The 13074-nt window shown below is 32.6% G+C and overlaps 2 protein-coding genes and 1 long non-coding RNA gene across 10 annotated transcripts in view; 1 reads left to right on the forward strand and 2 right to left on the reverse strand.

The window, feature by feature from the left end:
- Window positions 1-688: 688 nt before the first annotated feature.
- Window positions 689-8524, reverse strand: Sa1 (stromal antigen). 3 transcript variants are annotated; one of them, XM_083106084.1, is made up of 19 exons: window positions 8449-8524; window positions 8048-8250; window positions 7806-7966; window positions 7548-7723; window positions 7282-7455; window positions 7005-7209; window positions 6603-6932; window positions 5552-6500; window positions 5228-5461; window positions 4929-5112; window positions 4659-4845; window positions 4273-4577; window positions 3980-4191; window positions 3736-3902; window positions 3325-3376; window positions 1581-1613; window positions 1266-1442; window positions 1098-1182; window positions 690-1000 (listed from the first exon to the last, which is right to left on the reverse strand). In XM_083106084.1, the coding sequence occupies exons 2-19, from the start codon at window positions 8221-8223 to the stop codon at window positions 983-985; spliced, it is 3825 nt and encodes a 1274-aa protein (XP_082962210.1). In that variant the 5' UTR covers window positions 8224-8250; window positions 8449-8524; the 3' UTR covers window positions 690-982. The 3 variants fall into 3 exon arrangements, with proteins under 3 accessions (XP_082962211.1, XP_082962210.1, XP_082962209.1); XM_083106083.1 differs by having other exon boundaries at window positions 8048-8336; window positions 8449-8520; XM_083106085.1 differs by lacking the exon at window positions 1581-1613 and having other exon boundaries at window positions 689-1000; window positions 8048-8336; window positions 8449-8520.
- Window positions 8525-8720: 196 nt separating this feature from the next.
- LOC145975905 (uncharacterized) overlaps window positions 8721-13074 on the forward strand; it is a 53205-nt gene continuing 48851 nt past the window's right edge. For all 4 annotated transcript variants that reach the window (XR_014440127.1, XR_014440128.1, XR_014440129.1 and 1 more), the window contains exons 1-2: window positions 8721-8795; window positions 8875-8975. This is a non-coding gene — a long non-coding RNA (uncharacterized LOC145975905). The remainder of the gene's footprint in view (window positions 8796-8874; window positions 8976-13074) is intronic.
- Knockout (Stork-head domain-containing protein knockout) overlaps window positions 9010-13074 on the reverse strand; it is an 80925-nt gene continuing 76860 nt past the window's right edge. For all 3 annotated transcript variants that reach the window (XM_083106654.1, XM_083106657.1, XM_083106656.1), the window contains exons 7-8: window positions 12540-13016; window positions 9010-12329 (exon numbers count right to left, since the gene is read on the reverse strand). In XM_083106654.1, coding sequence (XP_082962780.1) covers window positions 11157-12329; window positions 12540-13016 — 1650 coding nt within the window. In that variant the 3' untranslated portion in view covers window positions 9010-11156. The remainder of the gene's footprint in view (window positions 12330-12539; window positions 13017-13074) is intronic.

The following is a 13074-nucleotide window of genomic DNA, read 5'->3' on the forward strand; positions in this document are numbered from 1 at the left end:
TTATATAAAAATGTATTCACTTTGAAATACATTTATGTAACGTATAATAAAATAAATTCAATTTGACAGGAAAACTAAATTTTGTTTATATATGATCATATGTTATTATATAATGTATTCACTTTGAAATACATTTATATGTAACGTATAGTAAAATAAATTCAATCTGACAGAAAAACTAAATTTTGTTTATATATGATCATATGTTATTATATAATAATGTATTCACTTTGAAATACATTAATATTTACTTTGAAATACATTTATATGTAACATATAATAAATTCAATCTGATAGAAAAACCAAATTTTGTTTATTATATATGATCGTATGCTATTATATAAAAATGTATTCACTTTGAAATACATTAATATTTACTTTGAAATACATTTATATGTAACATATAATAAATTCAATCTGACAGAAAAACTAAATTGTGTTTATATATGATCATATGTTATTATATAATAATGTATTCACTTTGAAATACATTAATATTTACTTTGAAATACATTTATATGTAACATATAATAAATTCAATCTGATAGAAAAACCAAATTTTGTTTATTATATATGATCATATGCTATTATATAATAATGTATTTACTTTGAAATACATTAATATTTACTTTGAAATACATTTATATGTAACATATAATAAATTTAATCTGAAACTAGAGAAGAACTAAATTTTGTTTATATACGATTATATGTTATTATATAATAATGTATTCACTTTGAAATACATTTATATGTAACGTATAGCAAAATAAATTCAATCTGACAGAAAAACTAAATTTTGTTTATATATGATCACATAATAGTATAAAATAATGTATTAATATTCGCTTTTTGAAAGCTTTTCTATGTCATCCATATAGTTAAGTATGTCTTTATAATTCTCTCAAATGACATACCTGAACACATATCACAATCCAGTTGTCTAAATTTAAGAAGTAAAGCTTTTATGGACTATGTTTTCTTACTCAGAATCAGATTCCTGTAACAATGTTATTTTAAATTTATATATAATTAACATAACACACATAATGTAATTTACGACAGTTTAAAATTGCAATATTACATAAATTATTTACCATATATTGCCCCTCGACATATCTGCCCGAGTTCCTAGAAGTTCTTCGCAACTCCCTATGCTCCACATGCTCTTGATTTCTTCGTCTATACAAAATTATGTTTTATTTATTGTATAATTTCACAATAGATAATATATAATAGAATGAACTTGTTCTTTCCATACTTACGGTCGTGACGATTGTGTTTGCAATGCTTTAAATCTGCTATCGAGATCTTGCAAAGGACTCGTCGCTGTATCCTCTACGATTGCAGAAGGAGATGTTTGCATTTGTACAGTGTCATTATTCTCATAGAAAGTGTTTGTTCTAGGTCCACGTGTTATCACTACTTTATTAACTGGCAATCTGAAATAAAATTATATTAATACTTATTAGGTGCATTTAAACATAATCAATATTTTAATTAGTATATATTATATATTGCTATTTTTTATATATCTAATTTACAAAATAATATTAAATAAAAAAGGATAAATTACTCACTGATTCTTCCGCGAACGCTTTTTTTTTTGCTTGCTGAAATGTGAAAACGTCCATTTTCAGGTGAGAGTACAATTATTGCTATAGAAATTTATGATCTGATTAAAGAGATAAAGGGACAAAAATGTCTTAAAAGATTATTACATATATATATGTATAATCAATTTGCACAAGCCGGTATTCAAATTTATCCACATATGCACCTATACCTTTTAAATTATTATATCATTCTTTAGATGAGAATAAAATGTTAAAATCGATATAATAATATCAAATGTAAAGATGAATAACGATATACACATTACTGTGAAGAGTGATGGGTATAGAGAACGGCGTGTCATGGAAAGGAAAATGTTAGCATTATTAATTTTAGGAAATATGAAAAACAAAATCATTAATCTTCTTATATTTTTTATATTATATTCATGATTGATAAAAAAAGTTTGTGTATCGCGCTTTTCTGATAATTTTTAGTGATAAAATATTTTTATAATTTTTTCTGATAAAATAGGATTTAGAGGAGCGCTAGGAGTAGAAGGTCTTATTTCAAGTAATCCCACATATTTATTCACATATCTATCACCAATTTATATTATTAATATATAAAGAGAATACAAAGTTTTAAGCTTATTTGAGTTTAATCACTCGATAATATACACACATCGTTCTCTATGCACGATCTTTTTCATTTGTTTCAAAAATATGATCCAACATTATATATCCCTTAGTAATTTCTTATTCTAGTTTGAATTGATTTGTTATTAAAAAAGAGGCACCAAGTATAGTAAATTACATTAAGAATATCTTGTACAATTTTTGCCCCTTACATATACATTTTTAGAAATACATTTGAAAGATATTTCTTTAAAAATATATTCTTTAACTTTTATAATGATTGAATCACTTGTAACAAGCGATTAAAATTACTACTCATGCAAACACAGCACAGATACAATTTCTGCACTATATTTATATATGTATATATAAATGTTTAAAAAGTGATATTTATAAATTAAGCACATGCATGCAGTTTTACTGCAAAAAGTGAGATCGCAGGTATCTTTCTTGAAAGAAGAGTGTAAATTATAGTATTTAATCATATATGTAGTGTTACTTAAATTTTAAATATTCAAAAACTGTAAAATTACAATAATTTAATCGTATTTTAATGCATATCAAAGTGGTTAATTAAGTTTAACCACATGCTCGACTTATTGTGTTAGATCCTAGTTAATTTTTCCATAAATTCATTTTACAGCATCATAATATATCTTAATATAATATTAAAATTATATCATAAATAAATCATAAGTAATGAAAAGTATTAATAAAGCATTAATGAAAAATGGCAGTAAAATGAAAAAATTATTAGTATAAAACTACTACCATTCTACTTCTACAGATCTACATTTTGCAAGCAACATTAACATCTCATAGCAATAGTAAGAGAAGAAACACATTCATATGTGCAGAAACTGTATCTGCGTTTCTAGTTTTACAAATGGTACGTATTATCTATGTAGCATAGTTTACACACATTGCAAAAGCAAGTAAAGACAAGCATTTAGTTTTTATAATGCGATGATAATCGAACGCAATTAAGTATCAGTCATTGCTGATTTTTCTTTGTGTTATCGAGTTATATGTAACAGTTACTTGCAATTACAGTTGAATTTGTACTAATGATAAATTTGACAGAATAAAATAATTATATATATCATATTCTATTCGGGTACACCTAACTCACCCTGCAAACTCATGATCAGAACCTTCATCAGGTTCATCAGCTTCCTCTTCCTCTGCAAAAGAAATAAAATCATTTAAATGGTAAATGAGTTTGATGACTTGAAATTAATACTTAAATTTTAATAAATTTTTAATTATAAATGCATTCACATGCTTCTATAGTTATTAATGTTTATTTTCACATTATTAATGTTTGAGTTAAAATCTGAATCTATAACGTCTATCAAAATAATTTTAGTTTAACAAGAAAAAAATAAAAAAATTAATATACATTTATATAGTTTTAAAATTACAATAAATTTGCCAATTAATCATTTCTTTATTTAATTCTGAAAAATAAACAATTGCATTCAAACATTTATATATTAAGAATATTTTCCATCAAGATAATCATAGTGAAACCATCTCTTACCAGCCAAGTGATCCTTCTTGCGCCTCGTGTAAGCTCGTTTACTGGTCACTGGAACTTGATCAGTTTCGCCATGTAGTAAACTATTTCTGTATAAGAGTAAAGGCTGCCAATCTTCTCCCCGTGAAGACGGCATTCCAGCTTGTAATCGTCTATCCAGAAAATTGAGTCTGCAATAACATAATAAATATGAAGAAATATTTTAAAAAAAGTATTACACATTCAATTTCAAGTAATAAATACTTACACAACACGTTTATCCAATTTAAGAAGCTTATTCGTAAATTCTGACAATATCTCGAGGAATGGTAAATTCGGTGGTGGACCTGTAGGATCCTGTTCGATACCGTCTGGTGGAGTAATGGCGAACAACACACCCGCACGATGCAAGGCGGTAATGGCTTCGCGATTTTTCACTGCATCCAAGCCGAACGACAAGGCAAATCGCTTCGCAAGTTCCTAGAAATAATTAAAAGATTTCACAAGTTTTAATACATTTTGTTTCATTGTATATAAAATTGTATAATGATAATTACATACCTTAATTGCGGTGAATTCTTCACTATTTCTGTTCACTTTGCCTTTCTCAGCCACTATTTCGTTGTACAAAATATTTAAGCTTTGTTGCATTGTCAACGCGCAATTTGTTTTATTGATGTCTCTTGCTTTGCCTAATGTGGTTTTAATAATATCGCCATAGTCATTATAATATTTAACGTAATGTTTAAATACATCAGCCGCAGCCTTTGTGGGAATCATATTATAGACAATCAATTTGCAGTAGCCGGCTAAGAAATTTCTTCTTTTATGCAGTTCCTCGATTTTAGAATGTTCATCATGTTCGTCTATGAAAGAAATTCATTGTATTATATAAATTATAAACCAATAAAAATTTATTTAATGCACATATTAGAATATTTACTTACCATCTTCCTCTTCAAAGAAGACGTACTCTTGTATAAATCTATTGAGCATGTTTTGCATTGCTTGATCAGGTTCATATACTAATTGATGCATCAGAGGATTAGTATGCGTAGAGAGTTGATTGCAGAATATTACTAATAAGTCACATATAGTATTATACGCGTCTTCCCTCAAGATCGGCGGTGAAGGCTATTTAATATTAAATATGTAAGTATTTTATTTATGAGAGACATTAATCATTTTCTTGAATTATTAAAAAGAAATATAATTACCGTATCGCTGTTGACAAAATGACGCATTGAACCCATAAACGAATGCAATCGTTCCTTCAATTGCCGACATTCGTCTTCACCGTGACTGCCCGAATCTACAGCTTCCATCAAATGATTTTGGCCCCATAAAATGGCAAAGAAGCATGCGCTTATACAGTATTTAACTGCAGTTGATGGTAAACTCCTGTACGGACAATTTGATTTATATTGATATGTTTTGAATTAATATATATGATATGTTTTGAATTAATATATATAATTTTATATAGAATAAAATAGTATAATTATAAAAAAAGTACTTTGCAGGATCCTTTGCATCCTCTATGTCTTTGTATAGCGAGTCCCATATGCCCCATGGATTCATATTGTGGCAAGAATAAAATATAGAAACTTTTTTGAGCGATTGAACAACATTAAATATTTCATCTTCATCTGGCTCCTCATCGCCTTCAATCAAATTTCTATACTCATCGATCGCCTCTTTATATTTATTTACGATGGAATCAATCAAAGTGGAACGAGCGACATTACATCTACATCATGAAAAAATAAATTAATGTTTTTTTTTATATAAATATCATGTCTAATTTATGAGAAAATAATAAAAATATATATGTATATACCTTGTGAAAATAGCATGACCTTCTACACACATATGTTCTAAAGTTTTAGCTGCCGTATCTAAAACGTCGTTATCGTGCATTTTTTCAACAATCGCTTGGATTTTACTTAATAAAGAATCCAAGTTTATCTCCTGTCTACTTTTTGTATAAATATCCAAATCAAAATATTGTGGAATTGCCAGCAAGTTTGCCAATTTTTCAGGATCAGCTCTGTACTTGTCAAGTAACAGTGGTAGTGTTTGAATAAAATGTTCCGTTAGTTTTTGCTTATCATCGTGAACTTGTTTAATTTCTTTCACTGATAGAATTTTTCGAGTGGGTCCGCGACCGACGGGTGCTTCGCCCGTAGCAGCTTGCTTTATACAGCATACCATTAATTCGATAAGGGATGTTTCCTTCTGATTATCCAATGCTTCTTCATCAGGACCAGCCTCCTCCAGCAAGAGATCTGTCATACACTCCCAATCTTTCATCATTTGATTAGTTTCGATCAGGGAGTCAACTAAGTACGCTCCATGCTCATGCAATTCGGATTCGATGAAGAATAGAACAAGATCACGTATAAAAGGCGTATTTGGTAATCGTTTCTTGCCGCGTCGAGTCTTAACATCTACTACGGCTTCGTTTTCCGGGCGGAATAAACGTTCGTTCAGAAATTCCCCGGCTGCTTGTGCAACCGCGCGATGCGACGAATAAACAAGTTCATACACATGTTCACAGTCTTTATCAGTGAGAATTTCCCTGTGATGCTTTAAAATGGAGATAACCAACTTCACAGCTTGTACCGCTACATCGTACTCTTTATCCAATGTCATCGCGACAATTCTATCTTTAAACTTGCTTGTGAACAATTCAAGTTTCGTTTTTAGTTCCTCCGAAGCGTATAGCGGTTGCAATGCTTGCAGACATTTGAGCCTAACTTCTCCGACTTTATCATGCAAAGTCCAACCTGAAAATTATATCGAATGTGAAAAAAAAAAAAAAATATATATATATATATATATATTTTTTTTTATTTTAATATATGTAAAGTAATAAAAATTTATCGTACCAATATATTTCAAATATGAATCATCTAAGAAATTTTGATGAAACTTCTTCATCCAGACTCCGATTTCCGCCATACAAATCGCGCGTATTTCCGGCAAAGTATCCCTATATCTATGAACGAAAACAGACTTGAACATATATGTAAGCATATTTTTTATTTCGTCCATATTCTCTTCCAACTCTTTTCGTTTCGCCATCAAGGATTCTAATCTGTCCGCTGCTCTTTTTTCTCGGGCCTTTTGTCTTTCCGCTTCGTATTGACGCTGTGTATTGTCCAAATTTATAGATACAGTCAAAGCAACATCTACTAGAGCTGTCATTAATTTCATGGCTACAAATTAAATTGTTCTGTTAATGTATATTCTGTTCACAAATTGTAAATATATGGTTGTTTGAGATTTACCTGCAAGAGTTGCAGTATGCCTAAATGCTCTCACTTGGGAATCTGAGAGTCCAGTTAGTAAAGAAATAACATTATCCATTAGAAACTGGTCATAGATGATAGAATATTGACATTGACGGACAAGAATTTGAACAAATTCACAGAAATTTGCACGAAACTTCTTCCACTGTTGTCCAGTCATTATCAATGGATATTCGCCACTTTCCTGCGAAAAAAATACAATCAAATGCAATTAAAATATTATAATATATCATATATTATGATTTAGTAAACATACTTCATCAAATTCTTCAGTCATTTTGCGAATAATTGCTACATGTTCCATAGTTAGTTGCATCTCGGAAGTGATACGACCTTTGCAACCACTTGCATTGATGAAAAATTGCATAAGCATAAGCAATGCGTTTTCTCTGTTACTCTTGTATTTTTCTATCCAGTCATCAACAATAGTCTGCAACAATATTTGTGTATATTATGAAAAGTTAAAATATATGAACATTCCTATGCAATTGATTTTATATTGATCATAATTAAGTCACTTACAGTAAGTGAAGATCGATTATTCCTAATAACATAGTAAAGACTAGCTTCATCTTCCAGACTGTGCGAATGATGTGCCCTTTTGCCACGTCCTCGTCCCCCACCTCTTCCTCTGCTGCTGGAGGATGGAGTATAATCTGTATCGATCTCTTTATACTTGGGTTGTTGCACCACACCTCCTTTAAAGTCAAACATTACAATTTTTTATTCGACGTAATATTTTCCCCACATCTTATATATACAAAATATATTCATATGCACCACGCATTCTGGCACGTGTGTTTCTTGTGATTCTCATGTTGGAAGTGGCAGGTGTCATAGGGGCTTCAAACTGCGTCTGATTGTCAAAATTGCTCTGTTCCTGATACTGCTGTTGAGATGTGCCTGGTGAACTGTAGCTCTCGGAAGAATAATGTTCTGGACTACAAATGTACAACAGTATATTACATGCTCAATAGGATTACATCGTTTTTATAGGGGTGACTCCAAAACTAGATGCTTACGTGGGATTGTGTAGCGGCGTCTGAGACGCCTGATATGGCGTGTAAGCATTGTAAGAGTCGTTTGCGTCTCCGCCGGAATTGTCATTCATCGGAGTCATAGGTGTCATCGGCGTCTCGTACTCCGGCGGCACCGGATCGTCCATCCGGATCCGCTTACCACCCCTTCTGTGCATCATCTCGGTGCTCCCTACGTTTTAATGCGTCTAACAACAAAATTCATATCTGAGGGAAAAACGCGCGGTCAATCGCGACAAGTCCACAAAGCAGCGTATTATCGGGATTTTTTTCACTAAAAATGTCAAAAATCACAAGTATATATATTGTCGTGAGAAATCGTTAATAAAACGGTCTTTTACAACGAATATTCCTCGATAGTTCTGCTTGATAAAATTGACACTTACAAAATATTGTCAAAATTTAACTGCATCCATCTTCCGCATCTTTTTACACTCTTCGCTAGTTAACGAAGCCTCCAGGAGTGCCAACGCAAAGACTTGTAAATATAACGGTAAAAACATAGGGATATTCTGGGATTGTCCAATCGTCGACTCTGATGGGCGATTTCATTGGCTATTCGCTAGGAAATTTCTATGTTTTATGAGAACGCGCCTTTCGATGCTGCCATTTTTTTACAGTTACAATTTGAATGTTTATCTTTCGTTTTTAGTAGTGTGTGTGATTTTGCGTGCGCGATACAAACGGAAAAAAACTTCTGCGTTTATTGATTAATATCTAAAAGTAATCAAAGGTAATTGGAATGTACTGTCTTTATACGTTAAAGGAATCAATTCTTTACAATCTGTAATATGTATTTTGTTAATTTTCAGAATCTGATAATTTCCTGAATCTTGGGAAGCTTCTCGAGGTGCCGGGCATCTGATAAGTGTAACGAGTGCGACTAAACGAAGCTGAATTTCAAAATGTTTTGGTGAGTCTATGCATTAACAATAAAATAATAAATGTCTTGTTTATTCTTTATTATTCATATATATATTTTTTTTCGTTGTTATAATGAGTCGTAAGATTATACAATGATCTTCTACAAGTTAGTTTTGATAAGAAATAAGAGGCGAAGATTCGAAAACCGTTCCTCTATTCATAGACGCCGACTTTTTGACAAAAATAAAATTTTCTTATCTTTGAAAATAAATTGTACATTTTGCATTTTCAATATTTTCTATTTTTGTGAAATTATTTCAATTTTAAATTAATTTCTTTGCAGCCATTTATATTAAAATTATATTAAAAAATTTATTTATATATGCGTATGTATTTATATTTTATTTATATATATAATTAACTAAATGAATTAATCAACTGAATTCTTATGAATAACAATTTTTTAATAATAAATAAATTGCAACAAATTAATTAATCCTTAATTGATAAATTGTAATATTAAGTATTTATATAACACTAAGCGATTCAAGGGCTTGAGAAATTATAAAAATAGAAAGTCGACGTCTTCATAATTGAAATAGGGTGGACGATAATTCTGAATCCATCACCGATCGGTTAATTTGCGATACGGAGTATGAAATGTACAAAGCAGACACGTGTCTCTTTTTCCTCTTTTTCTTTTATCTCCCATACTTATTTAATTGCCTACCATATTTAACACTACGGTTTACGCTTTTCATTACTTTCTTTCTTCTCGCGATTTATTTGCGTCTTTACAAAATCGTCGACGGATGTCGCAAAATCGCCGTGAGAATTAATTAAGGCGGTTGTTTTATTAAGTACTACGATAAGTTTTGGCACTTATAGATTTATGATTGCACTAATTGCGAATGGTACCGGCTGCGTTTCAAGAGGAAACCCTTTTTCTACACTATGTATAATATATGTATACTTGTGATATATCAAATCTTCGCTGTGCGTTATCATAGCGAGAGTTACAACTCTCGTGGTTTTTTTCCTTGCTGTATTACAGAACTCTTGGGGACGGCATTTCGATTAATTTATTAATTACGTGCGCTTAATAACGTGCCCAATAATGCACGGCTAATAAAAGGCGTTGTTCCCCGCTTTATTTGCAACATTGTTGTTCGAAAAATTATTGTTTTATCGAGAATCTCGCTATATGTAAAATTTCGCTGTACCATTCGCAGATTTTTTACTATCACAACCTGTTGAAATTGTTTTTATCGCTATATTGCAAGTAAGATAATTAATATTAAATATGTCTTCAATATATATGTATAAAATGGCAGTGTTTTAATTCGGAAAAATGTTCATTTTTTCGTGAAAGAATTTCTTCATTTGTAAATCGCATGTAACTGTTGCATATAAGATATTGCTTTGACAAATCGCTTTAACTAGAGTAAAGCGATGCAAAACCACCAAGCATATCTCTTGAAGTAATGCGTATACTTCGAAATTTGAAAAGAATTAATAAAATATATGTATACTCAAGTTTCCAAAACCTAAACCCATCTTGCATTATCTTTGCGATCTTTGAAGTTACAAAATACGGAATGAATGATAACCACTTGTCTTAATAATGAATTGAAAAAAATTTGCGTCTTTAATAGTTATATCTTTTTCATATTATTTAATTATAAAAATTATATATGATAATTTAATTTTAAAAATTCAATATTTGTAAAATTCAGTAATATATCAGAGAGAGAGTGGTATATATGTATGAATAATTATCTAAAAATTATTTAGAACAAATTATTTAAAAATAACATTTTAAAAAACAGTCTTTATTAAGACAAGCAAAGTTAAAAACTTGGTTGCGTTTTAGATTGATATGGTTTTTCTTATAACAATATTTGTTGTAATAATACAAATTGGATTGGCACAGCGATTATTCGAAAACGTGGACGCTTGTTAAGAAACAGAAGAGAGATATCTATAAATGACAGATTACTGGTAACTGTTACGCGTGTTCCGTGTATAACATTCTTACGCAAGCTGTATAGTCTTTTTATTAAAAAAAAAATAACTCTATCCTAACGTAGCAAGGCGCGTTAGTGGCATTTATTCTTCGATATTGTTCGCTTCGAGACACATTATTTTTCATGGATGGAATATGCCAAAGTGAGGTGCAAGGATCGGCAGTTCTTTGTCTTCATTTGTAACATTAATCAACGATAAAATTTCAAACGAGGCCGAAATCCGTATGAACGGTGACGTCGCAATTGTTAGGCTTATCGGCTGCTGCCATGTTCACTTCCACCAGAGTATCCACGCTGTTAATCGGACAGCCTTTGAGGATTTTCTGCGCCGCCAAGCTGGTGAACTGAACCTGCATGTCACTAAGACTGGGATAAGAATGCAAATCAGAACCTCGGCTCATGGTCTTCTCCAGATTAGGCTCGGAACCTTGCGGAGCCCGTTGTTGCTTTACTGTCTCCAGATTTTCGATATAAACATCGTTGAAAGAGCCACCGAAACCGTCGTACGACTTCGTGGGCGACGGTGGATTCGAGGCAATGTTATTCTTCGAACCAGGATGCAATAGATTACGATAGCTCAGCGCGTCCTTCGATAGCGACAAGCTGAGTTTACGGGAGTTGTTCATTGCGTCGTTAGTGTTCTTCGTGGTGGACAAGGCAGCGGCTTCGTGCACTAAAGAATTCTTGTCGACGTTGTTGGTAGAGCCATCCATCAGATGAGCCTGACTATTGTTCAGGCGGTTCGTCAATTTCAACTTGTTAGGCACTTCTTCCTCGATCTTCGGCTTATTTTCCTTGTCGGATTCTGATAGAAGACTCGTCTTGAGCTCCTTTGGTGCATAGAGTGACGATGGGCGCTCGGCCTTGATCGAACATTTGTTCAGCTTCTCGTCATCTAGCTTCGATTTGAAAAGCTTTTCCTCATCCACCCGAGTCTTGTACGCTTTCTCGGCTACCAGTTCTCTCTCCTGCTTTTCCTTGCAATCGATTATTTCCTTCTCAGCAATCTTCGTCTTTACCGTGCCGTTCTCGAAAGTGATCACGGACCTCATCGGTGAGTTGTTTTGTTGAACATAGATCTTCGTGCCAGGCGAGCCGGAAATGGTCGTCGTGCTAGTTGTGTTAGAAGCCAGCGTCACGCTATTCTGTATCGTCCGTTGCTCCTGCGACGACGGACTCAGATTAGTGGACACCTGAAGAGTTATCGAGTTCTGTGCCTCTTGCAGAGGAGTCAGCGAACCTTGCTGAACGACTTTGAGCGGTGACGATTTCGTCGATAGCGTGGCCGTTTTCAATGGCGAGCAAGTCAGTTTTGTGCTAGACACTGACTTGCCACTAGAGTGAGACGAGTGACCCGATGAAGTTTTTTGCAATACCTTGAGAATAAAATTTTCATTATTCACACATAATAAAAATAAAAAATTAACAATGCAAAGATATAAATACAATCTCAAGAATAAAATTTTACTACTACAAATTTAAGATTTTTCTTAAATAAATGATATAGAAACATTTATAAATCTTTTTTTAAAGAAAAATATATGCAAAGATATTGCTATAAATGTTTAGAATGAAATTAAATTTACCTTGTGTTGTGGAGAACTATTAGCTGATTTAGTGCCGTTGCTAAAGTCGTGACTTGGCCTTCTAGAGTTGGATTGCCTAGTATTGGACCTGCCCAACGTATTCGTCTTAGCTGAACTCGCATTCATCATTCTAACCGAACCCGAGCTGCCGCCGCTTCTGCTGGGCGATGAGTTGGATGAATTTTTATCATTCTGCGCCTGATTGCGCACTTGATAGACCTCCTGGTTAGTAGTGCTAGGCGGTAAAACGGATGCTCTGGACGTGCATCTGCTCAGGCTGGAACATTTAGATCTCGGTAGAGTAGAACACGGTGACCGATGCCTTCGAGAACTCCTTGGCGTCGAGTTGGCCAACAAGCTCGAGGAGTCACCGCTGGCTTGACGCCGATGCCGCCTCGGCAGAGTTGCTGATCGCACCGAGCTCGAATCGTCCCACACTTGAAAACTGGCCTGCGACTGGTCGAGACCTTCCATCATCTGGAAACAAGTTCATTCGATCAATTTGACCTTTTTAACATTCTTTGAAAATTATCTA

This window comes from Camponotus vicinus, unplaced genomic scaffold, assembly GCF_025532165.1.
Source record: "Camponotus vicinus isolate PSW18456_S1 unplaced genomic scaffold, iyCamVici1.0 SCAF_8, whole genome shotgun sequence".
NCBI lineage: Eukaryota > Metazoa > Arthropoda > Insecta > Hymenoptera > Formicidae > Camponotus > Camponotus vicinus.

Excerpts from the sequence above, each read along its gene's own strand:
- Sa1 (XM_083106084.1), bottom strand. The coding sequence starts at position 8,223 with ATGATGCACAGAAGGGGTGGTAAGCGGATCCGGATGGACGATCCGGTG. Across the intron at positions 3,377-3,735 it reads CAAGAAGGATCACTTGGCTG|AGGAAGAGGAAGCTGATGAA; the intron begins GTAAGAGATGGT and ends TTTCTTTTGCAG. Across the intron at positions 1,614-3,324 it reads TCTGATCATGAGTTTGCAGG|CAAGCAAAAAAAAAAGCGTT; the intron begins GTGAGTTAGGTG and ends TTCACATTTCAG.